Consider the following 21,169-nt stretch of genomic DNA (forward strand, 5'->3'; position numbering starts at 1 on the left):
GAGGGGATGGACATTCTCTGGGTGTCATTCAGCCTGTCAGTTTACAAGCGTTCCCTGCTGGAAACCGATGCTTCTGTGCACTCTCTGTGTGACTGGATGCCTGATGACAATGAAGGGTAGTGGCAGGGGAGGCAAGCGGGGGGGCGGGGGGGTTAACGACACTAGGCTATAATCCATGATCATTCTAAGGTTCACTTGTTGCCAATCAGCTCAAGGGCACAGTACGGTGGCTGAGAGGAATCTGAAAAATCTAGGTTGAATTAAAAAATGACAGACACTCTCTTTTATAGCCCGTTGGCCAATATTCTACTGAGTAATTACCTTAATAGCAGATAGTAAATAGTAGTACTACTCTATTTACCTCATACGGATGAGGTACATACCACAAGACATCGAGCAAATGGACCTGCAGCGGTTTTGTCCCTTGTGTGTTTCGAGTCTACAGAATAGCCAACGTCTTGCTTTATGCTGCAGGAGGAAACTGCTGGCTCAATGTTACTCTGGTCTTAAAAGGTCATCTGAATGTTTCTGTGACCCGATCTGGGCTTCTGTGACGCGACATATGCACACTAGTAGGCCTAAGACCATACCTTTCAATGACATAACGAATGTTATGAAAAGAAAGCCATGACGACTCATCTTTTAGAAACACAAACTTCCTTCTTCTAGCATTGTGACTGCCAATGGCCCCTGGTCCTAGCATTTGTCCGACTCCCAGCATCTTATGATGACTGATGGATAGGTGATTCACTTACTTGACAAATGTACTTTGCTAACGTTGTTAGTCGCTTTGGATGAAGACAGCGAAATGTCTAAAATGTAAATAGAAACCAAAGAACAGCAAGTGCATTCTAGGCTAATGGACAAGATTATGCATGACATTTATCATGTTCAAGCGACCTCTATCTGACAACGAGACTAGACTTAGGCCTAATTCGCTTGTTATGTTGAAGACAACATTGCACTGATCCTGGACAACATTGCACTGATCCTGGACAACATTGCACTGACCCTGGAAAACATGCTGCTGCTTCTAACTAACCAAACGTGGGCCACAAGCAGATGACCCAACAGTGCAAGAGCAGCCTGTCCTACCGCCTCTCTGTCTGACAATCAGGACAACAGCCAGGCAGGTGGCGGGCAGCAGTACTGTAGTCCAACCGTATGACTAACGACACATTTCATTGGTATTTGGTAGGATTAAGACTCTAAGAGAGAACAGACAGCAGTATTTTGCAGAGAACAGACAGCAGTACATGTCAGTGCAGATCACACTATGTATGAAAAATATGGCAGAAGAAGTCACATTTTTCTTATTATGTAATGACATTACATTGTATAGAGATTCAGGCACCCAGCTGACTACCATGAGAGATGTTTTATCTTTTAAGAGCCATTGGGATGCGAGCAGAAAGTCTAACTCAGTGCATAGTGGTGGCTGCCTACCATCGTTTCAATAATGGATAGAGCAGTCGGCATTTACTGCTTTCAAAGGTTGTAAATAAGACATGATGATCTGTTTAGAGTTTCGATAATAATAGATGTCAAGCAAGCATCTGATGAGACTTGCTTGGATCTTGACTGTCTATTTCTCTTGGCAATAATGTGGGGCACCAAAGTTGCCAAAACGCAACCATAGCCTAGTGACATGTCTTTTTTATGATGTGAAAGGTACAGTCGTTTTGATATCTTTTTATGATGTGAAAGGTACAGTCTGTACAATAACTGATAGTTATGCAATTCGTCCACAACGTGTTCTGTCTTTCCAAACAAAAACAAACAAGACTAAGCCCAAAAGGACCCCAATTGAAATAAGCCAGTGGCTTTCTTGGGTTTTTATCCTTTTAGTTGACCTTGTATGTAATATGTACTTTCATGTACCTACTTCTGCAAATCTTCTAATAAAGTTTTCAATCAATCAATCAATCAATCAAAAGCAAATGACAAAAACACACAATGCTCAAATAAATCCCAGCCCAGAGGAAAATAACAGCTATCTGGCTAAGCACAGAGAGACAGAGAGAGAGAGAGACAGAGAGAGAGACACAGAGAGAGAGAGACAGAGAGACAGAGAGGCAGAGAGACAGAGAGACAGAGAGAGAGAGAGAGAGAGAGACAGAGAGAGAGAGATACAGAGAGACAGAGAGACAGAGAGAGAGAGAGAGAGAGAGAGAGAGAGAGAGAGAGAGAGAGAGAGACTACCCTGGTACTGGAGCTAACCAGTTCAGAGATATTGAGCGTCAAAGTTTTTACATTCCATTATGTTTTGTGAGATGGAACCTTTGTATTTTATGAATTACTAACTCAAAAATGTCAACATTTAAAAATAACACCACACAGGCATTAATAAACACCTAATGGATCAGATTATTTAAAAAACTAAATTTTGACAAAAATGGAGATAGAACCTTATAATTCTAAGTCTAACGTCACGAATCAGCTGTCACTTTCTCCTACTCGTGTTTGTTTGTATCCGTGTGATGTTGACAAACAAAACGACTCCGTATATGAGTTGAGTATGATAGAGGGGTTAGCTAGTTAGAAAGCCCAGTAAGTGATCACACACAGCTCACCTGTTTTATGGTCGAATCCTCAATTCAGAGTCAGATGAACAGGTCCTGGGTCAGCTAGCTAAGCTAACGTTAGCTAATAATGTCTTCTTGTGATTGCATGTTCAGACTCTCTGGACTGGCTAGAAGCTAATGTTGCAATTTAGATATAGCTAGCTAGTGCTAACTAACTAGCTAACATCTGATGGGGTTTTGCAAGCTATGCTATGCTAAATGTTAGCTAGCAATTTGCTAACTTGTCAAAATAGCTACTAGAATATTGTATATTATTGAATAGTAATACTGTTAGACTGCTAACAGTCCCACATGTTGGCTAGTTGTAACCCTGCTTCTGAGCTAGCCATCTAACGGTAGCTGTCCTGTCCTTGCCCTAACTACTATATTTAGCTCTGGGCTCAATGCTTTAGCTTCCTCTCTCCCTAAATCCCGCGAGACTTCTTAACAAATCTATGCTTTTTTTTATTTAAGTCTCGCGAGACTTATCGAAATAAACCGTTAAACAGAACTGTTCTGTTCTTAAGCCAACACCACCACCTAGCGGCGTGAGACGGTAAGTAACTGACTGTCACTGATCCCCTGGCTAACGAATGGAAGAACCGTTACATGATGTAATCATAACTCGTGTGCGTGTGTGTGTGTGTGTGTGTGTGTGTGTGTGTGTGTGTGTGTGTGTGTGTGTGTGTGTGTGTGTGTCATCTGGCTGGTCGCTGGCTATTCTGCTACTAGAAACGAGAAACGGAAATCCTAATGGCGAGCCTATGAAATGAAATCGATCATCATCATCCTCATCATCATCATCATCATCATCCCGTTTTTTACGGGACAACGTACGCTCTAGACGCCACTGTACTGGTTAGCTGTGCAGACAGTCGTGACGTCAGAATTATAAGGTTCTATCTCCATTTTTGTCAAAATTGAGTTTTTTTTTTTACATAATCTGATCCATTAGGTGTTTATTAATGCCTGTGTGGTGTTATTTTTTTTTAATGTTGACATTTTTGAGTTAGTCATTCATCAAATACAAAGGTTCCATCTCACAAAACATAATGGAATGTAAAAACTTTGACGCTCAATATCTCTGAACTACCCTAAACGGAGATAGAACCTTATCATTCTAAACGGAGATAGAACCTTCTCATTCTAAACGGAGATAGAACCTTATCATTCTAAACGGAGATAGAACCTTATCATTCTAAACGGAGATAGAACCTTATCATTCTAAGCTCACGTTAGTGTCACACTGTGTGACCGTAGAAAAAAATGTTTTCTGTCGCAAATGTCACTTTCTTAAATTGGGAACTAAACATGATGTAACGAATTCAACAAGAATTCGTGGTCACTTTGTTTCCCCAAATGATACATAGAAACTCAAGTTTCGTCGGATCCAGAATTTAAAACGAAGCGCTGTCGCCATCTAGTGGAGAAGTGAAGCATGACACACCACCGGCGTTCCTCCGCTGGAGAACGAAGCTTTCTGATTGGCTGATGAACACATATTCATATCGGATTAGCCAATCGGCGGCGTTCTTATTGGTCGTTGTCAGCAACCGACGTACACAATAAACATTCTGGAAGTAACTGTCAAAGCTAGCCGAGTGTTTGACACATTGTTGCTTCTCGCTAAATAGCCACATAATCACGTTTCTATCCATGATTTAGCGATGTCGTTTGCGAAGGCGTATCAATGACCACTGTGCCGCTAAAATGAATCTGGGGTGAGTCTGTCACATGTTGCTCCTGATGTGTGTGAAGCCTGTTGATTGACCTAGCCAACTGATAGCTAAGCTATTGTTGTTGTTTAATGCATGGGGATGTAGCTAGACTACTAGATTAGATGCCCTAACTATATCTTACGTGTGGCCTTTAAACAGAGATGGTCTTATGTTCGAACTTGAAAATGGAAAGCCCAAGCTGATCTTATCCAAACATGGTAGGCACCTCATTTTACAATCCAAAGTGTTTCTTTCAGTGGATCCATGTAGCTATACTGTTAGGCCCCTATCCCTGGATCAGTTTGTTGACATGTAAATCTCTTGTTGTTGCAGGTGTTGAAACGAAGAATCCAAATAAGGTAGCTATGAATGCTGTCTGCTTGCCAGTTTATTTCGCACTAAACAAACATTGCTGTGTTGCCATGGTATTTCAATTTCATCCAGTACTGATCCACACCGCATGTGGCTGACTAATCAATATGAATTGTTCTTGTCCGAATTGTCAGATACTCTCTACAAACAGACCACACAATGTTTTCAACCCAAAGCAGTTACCCCAAGAGCCATTCGTCCCCGAGGAGCTACCTAGGGGCCAGGCGCCGAGGCGTAAAGACTTTAGGAGGAGAACAGCTCCGGTCCCCAGTGCCATGGCAGTGAAGAACGACATGCCTGTGGCTGCGTGTCATCCTCCGAAAGCAAAGGTCAAGGACAACACAGACAACAGCACCAAACCTGGGCCTAGAGTGAGATCCGCTACGGTGCCAGGCAGACACAAGCAGACGACCACTGATAGAGATTCTAAAGCCAGGAAGGAGGCTGGGAAGGAGAGCTTGGTATGCCTGACCAATGACCAGCTCCAACAGATCCTCAACAGCATCAACAAAGCCTCGATCACTACTTTACAGCAGCAAACAGCAGGTGAGATAGGAGAGAATAATACTACTAATACTAATACTAGTTATTATTTTGTATAGCACTTTTCTTAGTATTCAAAGATACTACATTTCATGGAGAGAACAAGAATAGATAGATCAATAACAAGTCAAACAAAAGCACAGTAAGTTAAAAACAACAATAAACAATAGTTTGGGTGATAAAAGGCATGTTTTAAAAAGAAGGGGAAAAATGGTTTGGGACGGTTTGAAGGAGAGAGCTTGCTGGATTCTTTGGTGGTTTGGGAGAGTTTTCCAAATGGGAAGGGGGGGGGGGGGGTGGAGGGGGGGGGCTGCAGTGGAGAAAGCCACTCGTCTATGCAGACGTTGACATGATCTCTATGCACACATGGTCTAGAGATCATCAGCTAACTCTGTAAAGAGTTCCGGGGAAGAGTTCCCCTTGATCTTTGTAGCACAAATGATCATCCATCCTTTGCCTACAAAGCTTTCAGGAAACCACGCCCAGATCGTGTAAATGTGGACCTACTGCATTTCTTGTAATACATGTAACAAAACATTTTCTGAATGTCCTGTGGATGAAAGTAATCCTTTCTTCCTAATACATTTGGTTGGGTATGGAACTCCAAAATTCAGTGAATAAAGACCTGAACAAATTCAATAACAATAATTTATAAAAATGTTTTAATACAAGCTTGCAGGAGTACCATAGTGTCTCTAAGAGATAACCAGAATAAGTCAGAAAACAAAGAGAAGAGCTCAGTGCTTATAGGAAAGAAAGCTTTCTATATATTCCGTACCATAGTATGGTCAGGCCATAAAAGTCTCTTTCTTGGATCTTCCAGTTTCTCAACATTCCGATCCCATGACTTAACTGAGGGCACCCAGGGGCTTCCTCTCTCCCCTAGCACCCAAACACTCACATGTCTTCCACACTAACCTTGGTTGTACATACATATTACTCTGCATTGTGTTCTTTAATATATACAACTATATTGTGCAAAAAATGATGAATAAATGCAATTCTAGTAATACAAAATGATTTGCCTTCCACAGTCCCTAAGGGAATGCTAAGCTTTCAGGAAACCCTGCCCAGATCGTTTAAAATGTAGTCGTACCATACTTATTGTAATACATAAAAAAGAAAAAATTCTGACTGTCCCTCAGGGAATGCTGAGGGTTCTAAAGAAGGTCCTTTGGCCAATGGGACAGGGGGAGGAGGGAGCGGAGAGGCAAGTAACCCAAGTGGCAGGAATGGACATTCACATGACAACGGGCCGGAAGAAAAGTAAGACTCTGTCTCTCCAACATGCTTCTCTCTGTCTTGATAAACACCTGTGGTTGTGAAAATATAATCATGTTTATAACTTGTTTTTCTCTCTTCTCATTGGTTAGGAGGTCGACGAGTGGTCTAGCGACCGGTCTGTTGGCGCTGGGAGAGAGAGAGAGAGACAAAGAGGCACTGGAGGCCAAGAGGGCACAGTGGAGGAGAGAGCTAGGTACGACACGGGTCTGTTTGACTCCATCTTCTCTCCCTTCCTTGGGAGGATTCACTGATCTGATGTGACTGGATAGGTGGTAGCTGTGCGGTGGAGCACCTGCTTTCACCCATCCAATCAGATTAAATAAGTCATCACCAAAGGAGCAGGGAAAGAGGGATATGTATTTTTTTTAGGGCATTTCTGCTTTATTGGGATAGACAGTAGAGATTGACAGGAAGGATTGGGTGAGAGAGAGGAGAGATGGTATGCAAGATATGTTGATGGTCGGAATCGAGCCAGGAACCCCGTGGTGACGTGGTATGCGCATTAGTGTGCTACGCCACTAAGCGCCTCAAGGGATCGTTTTGTAAAGATTTTTTGTCTAATCTCACTGTCACTGAAAGCCTATCGACAATACGGTCCTTACATTCAATATTGATGAGAGGGGAACAGGTTGTCTGTAAAGCTGTATAGGTGACTAACGGCAGAGTGGGTTGAGGTGACAACAGATTGATGCGGGGGGCGTCAGGGGGGGGGGATTAGTCAAGGTTTGCTATCCTGTTGCGATGCATCTTACGTTCATCATCAGCTAAAGCTCAACTTCCTATGTTTCTTCTTCTAGATGAACAGGTGGATCTCAAGAAACAGCAGAAGAAGTTGGTTCCAGAGGCGATAGAGGAGCGTGGCCTGATGGGTAGACCCCTCGCCAGGACCTCATCTAAACCGTACGCTGGGGATGTGCTGGCCAGGGTAGGAAACGAACACAGCAGGGGAGGCTGAAATTAGAGGACAGACACATTGTGACGCATGGGAGTCGGAACGGAACGAGGAATGGCATCAAACACGTGTGTTCCATCCCATCCGTCACAATGAGCCCCGTCGTCCGATTTCTGCCTACCCCTGATATACAGTACAGTAGATAGACATATTATAGGACAATAGATATATGTTGATGCGTGTGTGTGGCTGTTTGGGAAGGTGCAGGAGGAGAGTTTGAGGAGGACCGTTTCAGGCGTGACTGACACGGAGACGCTGCGCTCAGCGCAGAGCTACAGCAGCCAACGAGATCTGCCAGCTGCCATCCGCTCCGCCTTCATCCCCGGGGTACCAAAGTCTTCATCACCACACAACACAACAACACATCATCATCATCATCACCACACAACACAACAACACACATTTAAGGCACTAGTTGACATCCACGGGTTTATTTACGATGACCGTTGTATAGTTGACGTACTGAGAAAAATGTGACACATTCTAATGCTTAGGTTCTCATGTCGGGATCCGATGTAAGGATCTGACTTTTCTTTCGAAAACATTTGAATACATTTCCTTGTTGTTGAAAATCAGTGACACATCGCTAGTCAACTAACACAGCGTGTTTTGTGAGCCTGCTAACAATGTAAAGTAGGGTTATAGTTAACTAGGTAGCAGTGGGGATTACTCACCGAATCTATTTCGTTGCAGTATTTTTGGCTTTGACGAACGAGTTTGTGTTGTGATTCTCAACAACGTTGAAACGTAGTTCCGCGTTTCAAAAGAAAAGTCCGAACATTTTGATTGGTTGCCGACATGCGGACCAAATGATCAGACTGTGGCGCAAATGTACTCGGAAGTCACTCTGGATAAAAGCGGCTTCTAAATTACTTAAATGTAAACATACAGTATAATATACAGATATACTGTAGACTGTTTCATCTGCATGTTTATTCTGTGTAGCAATAGAACAAACATTTATTTCTAAGATCAGAGATTTTCCTGTGTGTGGTGTTAACTAGTGGTGTGTGCGTGTGCGTGTGCGAATGCACGCCAGGAGGGCACCCCCGTGGAACACGCCTTCAGCGCCCAGAAGAGGGAGCAGCAGAGGCTCTGGCTGCAGGAGCTGGACCAGCAGAGAGAGGACGACAAACTCAGACGCAGGCAGGAGAAACAGCAGAACAGTCAGGTACAGACACAGGTCCACAGCAGGACAGCCAGGTACAGACACAGTTCCACAGCCAGGTACAGACACAGTTCCACAGCCAGGTACAGACACAGTTCCACAGCCAGGTACAGACACAGTTCCACAGCCAGGTACAGACACAGTTCCACAGCAGGACAGCCAGGTATAGACACAGGTCCACAGCCAGGTACAGACACAGGTCCACAGCAGGACAGCCTGGTACAGACACAGGTCCACAGCAGAACAGCCAGGTACAGACACAGGTCCACAGCAGGACAGCCTGGTACAGACACAGGTCCACAGCAGGACAGCCAGGTACAGACACAGGTCCACAGCAGGACAGCCAGGTACAGACACAGGTCCACAGCAGGACAGCCAGGTACAGACACAGGTCCACAGCCAGGTACAGACACAGGTCCACAGCAGGACAGCCAGGTACAGACAGGTACAGACACAGGTCCACAGCAGGACAGCCAGGTACAGACACAGGTCCACAGCCAGGTACAGACACAGGTCCACAGCAGGACAGCCAGGTACAGACCAGGGTCCACAGCAGGACAGCCAGGTACAGACACAGGTCCACAGCAGAACAGTCAGGTACAGACACAGAAGAACAGACATTCTCCCTCATTCCTTCCTCCCTATCTTTAACCCTCTCCCTCCTCTCCCCTCCCCTCCACCCCCTCTCTCCCAGGGAGAGGACCATGAGCACTGGGCCCAGCATTTTGACTCCATCCAGAAGAGGATCCTCCCCCCCCAGGCCCCCGTGGCGGTGGAGAGGGGGGGGTCGGAGCCCCTGTGCTCCCTGGGACACCAGAGGACCCCCTCGGGCGCCTTGTCCGTGGTCTGGGACGGCCTGAGCACCTACGGGGGGGACAGCCTGGGCCGGGCCAGCGTCGACACCACCGCAGGCTTCACCCAGAAGACAAGGTAGGGTGTCTGTCTGTCTCTATCTATCTATCCATCCCTCCCTCCCTCCCTCCCTCCCTCCCTCCCTCTCTTCCTCTATGTGGCCATGTTATATAAGAAAGCCTGTCTTCCACGTTCAGCCACCTACGGACCATGACGGCCCTCCTGGACCCCACGCAGATCGAGGAGAGGGAGAGGAAACGTGTGAAGCAGCAGGAGCATCAGGTACGACTCGAACATCAACACACACACACACGTCAACTCTTCACTTTCGGTTTGACTCAAAGAAAGGCAGCCCGTGTTTTGTTTTTTTGCACTGTAAAAAGGCAGCTCTGTGAGTGAGTCTGTGAGTGAGTGTGTCCTGCTGTCCCCTGTCCCCTCAGCGTGCCATCGAGGCCCAGGTGGAGGAGAGGAGGAGGCAGCGTGAGGTGGAGGCGGAGGCCAGGAAGGCCCAGGAGGCCCAGGAGGAGAGGAGGGTGGAGCTGGAGAGACAGCGGATGGAACAGCAGCATCAGCTGGACATGCAGATGCAGAGGGACAAGAAGGTGCGATAGAGACACACACACATACACACACAAAGTGCACCAAATCAAAATCAATACACTACCATTTCAACAACCGGAAAGTGAGCAGAGATCCCCCGGCACATTGTCCTGCATGCATTAGGAATAGAAATGAGAAATAGTCCGTTAATTGGAGATTGGTATTCACTCAATGCAAGATGTAAAGGCTTGAATCCCCAAAAAATAAAAATCCCACTGAAAGTGTATGGCCAATTTTCAAAATCAATTCACTCTAAATTATCATTTGAATCGACCCCGAGTCTGCCCTGGCTAACCTCTCGAGCCTAGTACGACGCGGACTAGGACCACGTCGTTAGGCTCAACACATCAAAACAGGCTTTGCTGCTGTGAGGGTCCTCTCACAGTACGGTACGTAACACCTGTACGGACCACCTGCAGGAGCTGCAGAGCCGCAAGACCGAGGTTCTGTACCAGAGCGTCCAGCGGGCCCAGGAGGAGGCGCTGAGGGACAAGTACCAGCAGAGGATGCTGCACGCCCTGCAGGGAGACCCCGGCTATCCACCAGGTGAGACGCCCTACCTCTGGGTCTTCACACCAGGTGAGACGCCCTACCTCTGGGTCTTCACACCAGGTGAGACGCCCTACCTCTGGGTCTTCACACCAGGTGAGACGCCCTACCTCTGGGTCTTCACACCAGGTGAGACGCCCTACCTCTGGGTCTTCACACCAGGTGAGACGCCCTACCTCTGGGTCTTCACACCAGGTGAGACGCCCTACCTCTGGGTCTTCACTCCAGGTGAGACGCCCTACCTCTGGGTCTTCACACCGGGTGAGACGCCCTACCTCTGGGTCTTCACACCAGGTGAGACGCCCTACCTCTGGGTCTTCACACCAGGTGAGACGCCCTACCTCTGGGTCTTCACACCAGGTGAGACGCCCTACCTCTGGGTCTTCACACCAGGTGAGACGCCCTACCTCTGGGTCTTCACACCAGGTGAGACGCCCTACCTCTGGGTCTTCACACCAGATGAGACGCCCTACCTCTGGGTCTTCACACCAGGTGAGACGCCCTACCTCTGGGTCTTCACACCAGGTGAGACGCCCTACCTCTGGGTCTTCACACCAGGTGAGACGCCCTACCTCTGGGTCTTCACACCAGGTGAGACGCCCTACCTCTGGGTCTTCACACCAGGTGAGACGCCCTACCTCTGGGTCTTCACACCAGGTGAGACGCCCTACCTCTGGGTCTTCACACCAGGTGAGACGCCCTACCTCTGGGTCTTCACACCAGGTGAGACGCCCTACCTCTGGGTCTTCACACCAGGTGAGACGCCCTACCTCTGGGTCTTCACACCGGGTGAGACGCCCTACCTCTGGGTCTTCACACCGGGTGAGACGCCCTACCTCTGGGTCTTCACACCGGGTGAGACGCCCTACCTCTGGGTCTTCACACCAGGTGAGACGCCCTACCTCTGGGTCTTCACTCCAGGTGAGACGCCCTACCTCTGGGTCTTCACACCAGGTGAGACGCCCTACCTCTGGGTCTTCACACCAGGTGAGACGCCCTACCTCTGGGTCTTCACACCAGGTGAGACGCCCTACCTCTGGGTCTTCACACCAGGTGAGACGCCCTACCTCTGGGTCTTCACACCAGGTGAGACGCCCTACCTCGAACAACTGCTGTGACACACTGTGGAGACTCCATCGTAGAGGCTGTTTGTTGGCCAGGAGACAGTGGGCGGCTTGATCTGGGTCAAGGAAACCAAACCATGAGGTTTCATAGCAGTGGTTGAGTTGTCTGAGGAGCTAGCCCACATCTCCCCCATTTGTTGAAAGAATGAATTAATTAATTAATTAATTAATGAATGTCTGTGTTTGTTTGTTGTGTCTCCAGCGCTAGCAGGCAGGCTGTACCAGACGGGGGCGGAGCTAGAGGGCAGGCCGTACCAGACAGGGGCGGAGCTAGCAGAGCTAAGAGAAGAGGCCTTCAGTGTCACGTCTCCGAGGAGGGACACCGCCGTACAGACTGGTAACATCCAGACTTCCTGGTCGTCACACATTACATTCAAATGATTGACGATTGCATTTGCCTACTACAAACAATAATGTTAGGCGACTATCAAAAACAAACTTTGTCGCCGAGAGGCTAAGTAGGGGAAAAAGACCTGCCCGACGCGCTGGCTGTCAATGAATCACTGTTCCGAAAGTACTTTTGTATATTTATTGTAGATAAAAACAAACGGTGAAACGGTATCACAAAACATTAAATTAAAAACAGCGTCCCAAGAGAATTAAACAGTGACTTAGTACAGCGGTGTTAAAGCGGTGTTAAAGCGGTCAGCAAAAGTAGGACTTCCCCACTCACCCCCTCTCCATCCATTCACAAATCCCACAGGTGAACAGCTGATTTCACTACTACTACTGACGTAATACTGACGCACCACCAACACCACGTGATTCGAATCCCTGCATGTGACCAACAATCCAACAGCAAACAACAAACAACAACAGACAACAATACAACCCATACCTGGCACCTACAAATAAGTTACATTGAATATATATCTAATCTAGTTTGAGGACGTTTTGAAGGTTATTTCAGGGCACAATAACTAAACTAAATGGCCAATTCACCCAGTTAACTGAGCTTGGGGCCCGCTGTACATTCACCTGTAAATTCACCTTCACATTCATATAATGAATACAGGTATTATATTGGTTGAATACATACAATAATGACTAAACCACTGATTCACCCTCTGGTTTCGTCAGAAGTGGTCCCAGCCTTCCCAGAGGAGGGTCTTCGGACCCCCGACGTCCCCGTGGAGTACGGACCCCTGGCCCACGACAGGAGGGCCAGGCGGGGCGCCAGGCAGGACCAGCAGGAACGCCACCCGGGCACGGGGAAGGAGAACGTGTGTCTGAACGACCGAGGGGGGGGAGTGGGGGAAGGAGGGGACCCCTACGAGGCCTACGCACGGACGACCAGGGGGGCCCAGAGACAGCGGGGGGGCCGCAGGCCGGACTGGAACACCCAGAGGCCCAGTAAGCGGTTCGTCCCCGCCTCGGAGCGGTATCCCCCGGGCCTGCAGAACCTCCGTCTGGAGAGCCGCCTCCACAGGCAGATGGAGCTGATGACCCTGGTGGAGAGGAACACCCTGACTAAGACCCATCAGCTAGACCCCCTCCCCTCCCCACCACCACCACCACCACCACACCCCTCCCAGCCCCACGCCCAGGCCAGGAACAGAAAGGTAGGGTGATAATCTGTCAATTCTAATTATCTATCTGCTACGTATCTATCCATCTACAAATCCCTGAGTTGGTCAACTCTGATTGTGTCTGTGGAGATGTAACTCGTGACTTAACTGACTGAAACTGACTTAACTCATGACTTAACTGACTGAAATATTGTTTGTCCCCCACAGGGAGAAAACCCTTTTAAAGGGATGACCAACTCCACGGTGGTCCAGGCAGAGAGGTGAGCAGACGACAGTCTTCCTGTAGCTTCAAATCCACTCGCCCTCCAGTCTTCTAGCTGTCTGGTAGTAACAAAGAGCCTCGTCCCTTTACAGAGTCCGATCCCCTCCGGTTCCTGCCATCAAACACAGACTCCAGACCCAGTCTTTCCAGCCTCCCCGTGACCGCGACCTCGCCCCCCCCCCACCCAGACAGGGATCCCACCAGGAAGTGGACAGCCCTCCCCCCACGTCTGACTTTGTCCCCTACCTGAGGACGGACGAGGTCTACCACCTGGACCCCCTGGCCCCCCTCTCCAGACCCCCCACACAACCTCACCCACACACAGGTCAGTTAGTCTCCAGACCCTCCACACAACCCCACCAACACACACACAGGTCAGTTAATACCCAAATCTCTCACACACACACACACACACACACACACACACACACACACTCAGTTAGTTAGTTAGTCCCCAGATAAATAGATAGGGTGAGCCAGGGGTACTTCAGTGGAGTGGGTGGAGAGTTGGTTGGTTAACTGGATGAACATTTTTGTTTTGAGTTACAAAAAAGCTTCCTAGTTGTAAAGGTGTAATGGTTACCAGAGCTATTTTATTTGGATGATTTTCTTGCCTTGGATGTGTTCACTTTGGTTCTGTTGTGTTCTTCTGCTCGACTGAGAGGTGACCCAGAGGTGTGTGTGATGTGTGAGACATCTTCTGCCCCTCAGCACTACGTCTCCTAAAGACACCCGCTTTCCCCTCTACTGTGTCCCTAAGAACTTCTATTGCCCCCCTTGTACTGTTTCTCTGTTCCTCCAGTAATAAAAAAACAAACAAAAAAACAACAACTAGGTTTTAGAAGGTGATAGAAGAAGGTTTTTCCTTCTATCAGTGGCCCCGGGCCTGAGCTAGATTACTCTTCCTGCCACGAATGGTGGATTGATGATTCACATGCTTAGCATTCAAATGTATTGATTGTAAGTCGCTTTGGAATAAGGCGTCTGCTAAATGCCAAAAATGTAAATGTAAATGTGTTTTTTTTGCTTGTCTCAGAGGTGACCCAGGGCAGAGCAGGCAGCAGACCCCCCCACCAGAGAGACCCCCTGCTGCACCCAGAGATGCAGAAGAACAGAGAGAGGCAGCAGGCCATCCTGAAGGGCCTGGCTGAACTCAGACAGGTGGGTCTGGGGTGGTCCAGGTCAGACTGGTGGGTCTGGGGTGGTCCAGGTCAGACAGGTGGGTCTGGGGTAGTCCATCTCACACAGGTGGGTCTGGGGTGGTCCAGCTCACACAGGTGGGTCTGGGGTGGTCCAGGTCAGACAGGTGGGTCTGGGGTGGTCCAGGGTAGTTTGTGTTTAGCTCACAGAACATTAACATGCAGCGTGATGCTTCACGTCTTGTCTGGTTTCAGGGCTTGCTGCAGAAGCAGAGAGAACTGGAGAGCGGACTCAACCTAGCAGACCATGTGACCTGATGGACCATGTGACCTGATGGACCATGTGAGAGGGCAGACCTCTCTGTGCACATATCTGAATTGGAACCAAGCAGCACTTTAACATTATGATTTATCTGACCATTTCTCGTTTATGGAAGTATTTAAAACTCAGTAAAAACACAAATGTTTGCACTTTACCACTGATGAGTATTGTGTGTTTTTGACTATGGTGTTTTAATGTGAAGATTAGCAGGGTAGTGTGGTGGTTGTAGGTCGCTGTGTGTATTTACCTGACGTGTGCTATTGACCATGCTCATCAATTCTGATAACAATCTGAAGCTTGGTGTGTAAATGTGAATTAAAGTATTTTTTTGATATATCTCTCTTCTCATTCTTTTTGTACCATTTTATTTAAACATCTGGAATGCCAATTCAGTGTCCGTGGGACGGTAGTTATGGTTGCCAACTTTCTCAGGTCGGGGGTTTGCAGGAATTGCCGCATTTACTCTATACGTACACGTGAGGGGGGTCTGTGATTGGATGAATATACAGGGAAGTCCCATATATTCATCCAGCCCAAAACACGGGACAGTTGACAACCCTAATGGCAGCAGTGTTTCATCAGAATAACAAGTCAGGGAAAGCCATAGTTTTGACAGGCATGTTTTAATACAAACAATATAACAATGAAGTTTAAAAAAATACAAAACTTTTAACTTTTAACGTTTTGCTACCGGCCTTGATAGCCGCCTCTGTGAGGTCGAAACCTTTGTCCTTGTGGGGCTTGGTTTGGGTTCCAGTTCCCCATCAGCCCCCTCCCCTGCGGCTGGAATCCCCAGACGAAGGTGGGCCCCACCCCGTGCCAGGCCAGGGGCAGGGGCATGTTGTGGGGCAGGAGCAGGGCTGGCCTGGGGCCCCCCACCATCCCTCCGTTCACCAGGGGGCTGTGAAACTGGTGGATGTTGTTGTTGAGGCTGGGGTTGGGCAACAAGCTGACACGTTGCATCATTGTCAGGGGCGACCTGCCCGTAGGCGCTATAGTGTTAAGTGTCATGCCCGCTGTTGCCGTGGGAACGGTGAGGGGGAGGCCGCTCTGGCTGCTGGAAGGCCCGCTTCCTTCGTCGCCGGGGTTAACCGTTGCCTGGACAGCGCCCCCCTCGGGAGTGGGGGTGGTAGTGTTCCTCTCCGGGCTCAGGGGAGTGCCGTCTAGGTCGTTAGTGTTGCCGGGTGTGGCGGGTCCCCTCTGGATGCCCTCCGTGGCAACCCTGTTGTCTCTGACAACGCTGGCAGAGCTAGCCGCAGGCCGGCAGGGGCTGAGGACAGTGCTAAGGCTGTCCAGAGAGCCACATAAGGACATGTCGCTGTCACTAATGCTAACGGGTGTAGCGCCGGAATGCAGGTTTGCAGGAATTGCCGCATTTACTCTATACGTACACGTGAGGGGGTCTGTGATTGGATGAATATACAGGGAAGTCCCATATATTCATCCAGCCCAAAACACGGGACAGTTGACAACCCTAATGGCAGCAGTGTTTCATCAGAATAACAAGTCAGGGAAAGCCATAGTTTTGACAGGCATGTTTTAATACAAACAATATAACAATGAAGTGTAAAAAAATACAAAACTTTTAACGTTTTAACTTTGAACTTTTAACGTTTTGCTACCGGCCTTGATAGCCACCTCTGTGAGGTCGAAACCTTTGTCCTTGTGTGGCTTGGTTTGGGTTCCAGTTCCCCATCAGCCCCCTCCCCTGCGGCTGGAATCCCCAGACGTGCCAGGCCAGGGGCAGGGGCATGTTGTGGGGCAGGAGCAGGGCTGGCCTGGGGCCCCCCACCATCCCTCCGTTCACCAGGGGGCTGTGAAACTGGTGGATGTTGTTGTTGAGGCTGGGGTTGGGCAACAAGCTGACACGTTGCATCATTGTCAGGGGCGACCTGCCCGTAGGCGCTATAGTGTTAAGTGTCATGCCCGCTGTTGCCGTGGGAACGGTGAGGGGGAGGCCGCTCTGGCTGCTGGAAGGCCCGCTTCCTTCGTCGCCGGGGTTAACCGTTGCCTGGACAGCGCCCCCCTCGGGAGTGGGGGTGGTAGTGTTCCTCTCGGGGCTCCGGGGAGTGCCGTCTAGGTCATTAGTGTTGCCGGGTGTGGCGGGTCCCCTCTGGATGCCCTCCGTGGCAACCCTGTTGTCTCTGACAACGCTGGCAGAGCTAGCCGCAGAGCTAGCCGCAGTCCGGCAGGGGCTGAGGACAGTGCTAAGGCTGTCCAGAGAGCCACATAAGGACATGTCGCTGTCGCTAATGGTAACGGGTGTAGCGCCGCCAGCGACCACACCGCTGGCCAGACTATGCGACTGGATGGACTCGTCCTGTTGGCTGACTTTGGGCGGCTGTTTGACCAGGAGGCAGGAGGACAAGAGCCCCGCAACCACAGGGGAGCCGGCCACCGAGGGGGGGCAGAAGAAGGTCTGGTGGGGGTCGATGGCGAAGGGGGAGCCCCCGCCCCCGCCCCCCTCTGGCTCCAGCTTGGAGCGGGCCATCTTATCAGCCTTGAACTGGGAGATGGCCATCATCAGAGCCTCGAAGTTGGGGTCCAGGGGTGCCCCTGCTGCCCCCGCCACGCCCATACCGTCGGAGGAGGACAGGGAGGAGGAGAGAGAGGAGTCAGGGACCAGCTGGTCCAGGGGGCTGCAGAAGCCCTCCGTCTGGGGGGCAGGGGGGTGGTGGTCGGAGTAAGGCATGGACTGCTCCGTGACAGGGGAGTGTCCCTCTTCCTGCCCGTCTGCCGTCACTGTGGAACAACCACACAGAACACAGTCACCTCTAAAACCAATTCTATTGCGCTAAAATTTCCCAAAACATTCAGGGTTCTCCCCAGGATTTTTTGTGAACAGCGCGGCGCTGGACTCTTACCAAAATCTGAGTCATGTTTCACGGGTCAAAACGCAAAAAAAAAAAAACTTCACTGAGGAACATCCTAACACTTTCACTTTTAACAACGATGTCGTTGGCGATCAAAGACAGTTACTGTATCATTACTAACTATTAGGGCTGTTAACGATCGCAGTTAATTTGGAAACCTTATATATAAACCGTGCATATTCCCATAACCGTTCATATTCCCATAAATCATAACTTCTACTGACAAGCGTGTCAAAAACCTTTAGAGGGGTTTCAAGTAGTGTTGTTCCGATACCGATACTAGTATCGGCATGGCCACCGATACGCACAAAAATGCTGGTATCGGTATCGGCGAGTACTTTACAAAAACTTTTTTTTTTTTTTTACTTAAGTTTTACAAAAACTTTACGAGTTTTACAAAGGTTTTGAGCAGTGCCAGACTAAGTGTTAGCAATAATTTTACATCGAGGTGAGTATGCGGCTCAAAAAACATGTTTTTTTGTTTTGTTTTTTCAAACGCCGTGGTATCGGATCGGTACTCGGTATCGGCAAGTACTGCACGGTCAGGTATCGGTATAAAAAAATGGTATCGGAACAACACTAGTTTCAAGACAGACTGATTTGTGTACTGAATTATAATGAGACGTTGGTTCCATTCATGATCACTTGTCATGTTTACATATGCTAATCACTACCACTTTACAAAGTGTTCCGTCCATTGTCACAGATGAATGAACACCCTTTTTGCGATCAAATCGACACCGCTTTTTTACCTTTTAATATAGCATGGTCGAATAAAGGCTTCATATGTGGACCAGGAATATCCTATATTTTCCCTTATTACAGAGACTGGGACAGTGACACTAGCTTCAATAACAATAATTGATGAATGGAGTAGAAAGTAAAAAAGTAGTTAGCTAGCCAGCCCTGAGCTAGGTTCAAAAGACAGACATTGTTCTGAGACACAGCCAGCTTTCCTACTTGCGACGGTGGTTAGATCCAGAACAGATCTGCCGGCGACAAACCAGTCGTGTCGTAACACCAGTCCGGTGTTACAAACCAGTTGTGTGCATAGCGAGTATAACAATAACAGCTTAAACAAGCAATTCAACCTGCTACCTGATTCCACTCTTACATTCTTTGAGGAGAACACTGACATTCTTTCGTGATTCGTTTACCGTCTGTTAATGTGCGCCAAGACGACTCACCGTCCGCAGCAACAGGGTTGTCTGTGATTGGCTGCTTGTCCCGGATGTCGTGATACCCGACCAGGGTGTTGAAGTTGTGCATGATGTCATCGATGGTGGCGATTACGATCCCACTGCTGGAGTAGTTGGGGAACATCTCGAACCGACGTTCTGTCGATCCATCATTTAGTCAGACAATCAATCAATCAAATCAAACCAACGCAGATGTTAAGACGGGAGCAATGTTAACATAATGTTTTAACATAACATTTGTGAACTTAGCAGTGGACTCACCTCTCTACATTCTGAGTAAGTAAGATCTAGTTAAGCTTGGACTACTGATAAGTGGATAACTGTCTTGTTTATTAGTGATAGTGTGATAGCTGTCTGTTTTAAAAAACAAAGGCTTCAGAGTAATTCTAGTGAAACCACCAGTTTCTGGACCTAAGTAGGTGCTAATTTGCAAGTAGGAGGAGACTTCTATCTCCCCTATATATTGGATAGACCCGGGGCCAGTTGGCTCATACATTTGTACACAAAGAGAACAACAGCAGCGTGTTAACCAGCGTGGGGGAGGTGGGAGGTACCGGTGAGGAGGATGGTGTGGCGGTGCTGGTGGATGTGCTGGGCCTGCAGGCGCACCAGGCAGTCCAGGTCCGGGGCCTGCCTGGAGGCCATGTCACACTCGTGGTAGGGCAGGAACTCCACCACCTGCCTCTTCTGGAACGTGGTCAACACGTCCAGGATGCTCATGGCCTCCCTCTTGAACCTGTCAATCAATCCACAAGACGACGAAACATTCGCTATTCGTTAACGATAAGTCGTGAAGTCGCGACACAGAATCCACATTCATCATCACCCGTAGAGATACCTCCCATGGACATGGTAATGCTAATGCGACCGACCCACCTGGCCTGTTGTTTCAGTTTCTTCTGGGTCTTAAAGTGCACCCTCCACCTCCACACACTCCCCGCTGAGTTCAGCTGCTCCAGGAACATCAGCACCGCCCGGAGACGCTCTACAACAACAACAACAATATTGTTATCGTATCGACAGGAAGTGCCACTTTTAGTCAAGAGCGAGAGCAATTCAACCAAGAAGGAAACAAGTCATTTTGATCATCAGGGGAAGCTAGGTGGAGGTAGACATCGGAGGATGGGGCTCACTGCAGTGCATGGAACGGAGTGAGGAATGAGTGTGTGTTTCATACCATTCCTCATTCCGTTCCACGCATTACGATGAGCCCCGTCCTCTGATTTCTGCCTCCGCTTATGTACATTAACTCATTTATTGCCAGGGGTGAATAAATAAAGTCTACAAATGGTCAACATTCTAGAGTACCACACTTGACTTTTATTCACCAAAAATTCATAAATGATGATGCTTCATTTTGTAGCCAATCAAAGTGTTGTTGCTAGGTAAACATAAAAACACTGTTGGCGCTCTAGGTGGGTTAATCACCGTGAGTGATGAAGTCGGGGTTGAGCACAAACTCGTCAGACACGACGAAGCCGCCGGAGACGAACAGCTCGTTGTACGTCTGGTTCTTGACGTCGTCCACGCTGTCGACCCCCGCAAACACCACCGACCGAAGCCTCTTCAACGACACCAGGGCTGGGACCTGAACAGACACAGACACACACACAGACGAACACACACACACGCACACGCACACGCACACACACACACACACGTTATCGTCAAAGAGGACGTAACAGTAGTATGTTCAGGGTGTGGTTTGAATGTCAGTATACAATGAAATGACCTGATGAAGATCCATGTTGGATCAAAACGTCAAAAAGGTACGTGGATGGAACCTCTTCATTCCACACTTGACTTGTCTCCTAACCCTGCAGCCCACTAAAGGATGTGTGTTTGGACCACACTTGACCGCTGTGGTTTCAACGCGTCCATTGGTCACACCCACCTTGTGGATCTGAGCAGCGATGTCCTTGTTCTGGATGATGATCAGCAGCCGGTCCATGTCGCTCTCCCTCTCCAGGAACGTCAGAGGGCTGCTCTCCACATTCCCCAACCTCTGGAGATACTCCTGGTGAACAGGGACACATCTGGTTAGAGAGGAGCCAGTACTGCTGGTGGACAGGGACACATCTGGTTAGAGAGGAGCCAGTACTGCTGGTGGACAGGGACA

General features: G+C 48.6%; 2 protein-coding genes across 2 annotated transcripts in view; one reads left to right on the plus strand and one right to left on the minus strand.

Moving 5' to 3' along the window:
- Positions 1-4,274: 4,274 nt before the first annotated feature.
- ccdc66 (coiled-coil domain containing 66) lies at positions 4,275-14,974 on the plus strand (the record flags this gene model as incomplete). Its single annotated transcript, XM_080545832.1, has 17 exons — positions 4,275-4,285; positions 4,442-4,500; positions 4,616-4,641; positions 4,834-5,200; positions 7,279-7,406; positions 7,641-7,760; positions 8,473-8,604; positions 9,296-9,531; positions 9,651-9,735; positions 9,894-10,055; positions 10,473-10,599; positions 11,929-12,063; positions 12,807-13,288; positions 13,463-13,515; positions 13,706-13,842; positions 14,554-14,678; positions 14,912-14,974. The coding sequence occupies 17 exons, from the start codon at positions 4,275-4,277 to the stop codon at positions 14,972-14,974; spliced, it is 2,448 nt and encodes an 815-aa protein (XP_080401958.1).
- A 1,622-nt stretch (positions 14,975-16,596) lies between these two features.
- The window catches only part of tasora (transcription activation suppressor a), a gene marked incomplete at both ends in the record, with an annotated part of 32,444 nt that continues 27,871 nt past the window's right edge, over positions 16,597-21,169 (minus strand). The window contains 6 exons of the mRNA XM_080545833.1: positions 16,597-17,720; positions 19,039-19,188; positions 19,605-19,786; positions 19,927-20,035; positions 20,479-20,638; positions 20,945-21,067. Coding sequence (XP_080401959.1) covers positions 16,597-17,720; positions 19,039-19,188; positions 19,605-19,786; positions 19,927-20,035; positions 20,479-20,638; positions 20,945-21,067 — 1,848 coding nt within the window. The remainder of the gene's footprint in view (positions 17,721-19,038; positions 19,189-19,604; positions 19,787-19,926; positions 20,036-20,478; positions 20,639-20,944; positions 21,068-21,169) is intronic.

The sequence above is a fragment of the Nansenia antarctica genome, assembly GCF_963989245.1.
Source record: "Nansenia antarctica genome assembly, chromosome: 15".
NCBI classification, from domain to species: domain Eukaryota; kingdom Metazoa; phylum Chordata; class Actinopteri; order Argentiniformes; family Microstomatidae; genus Nansenia; species Nansenia antarctica.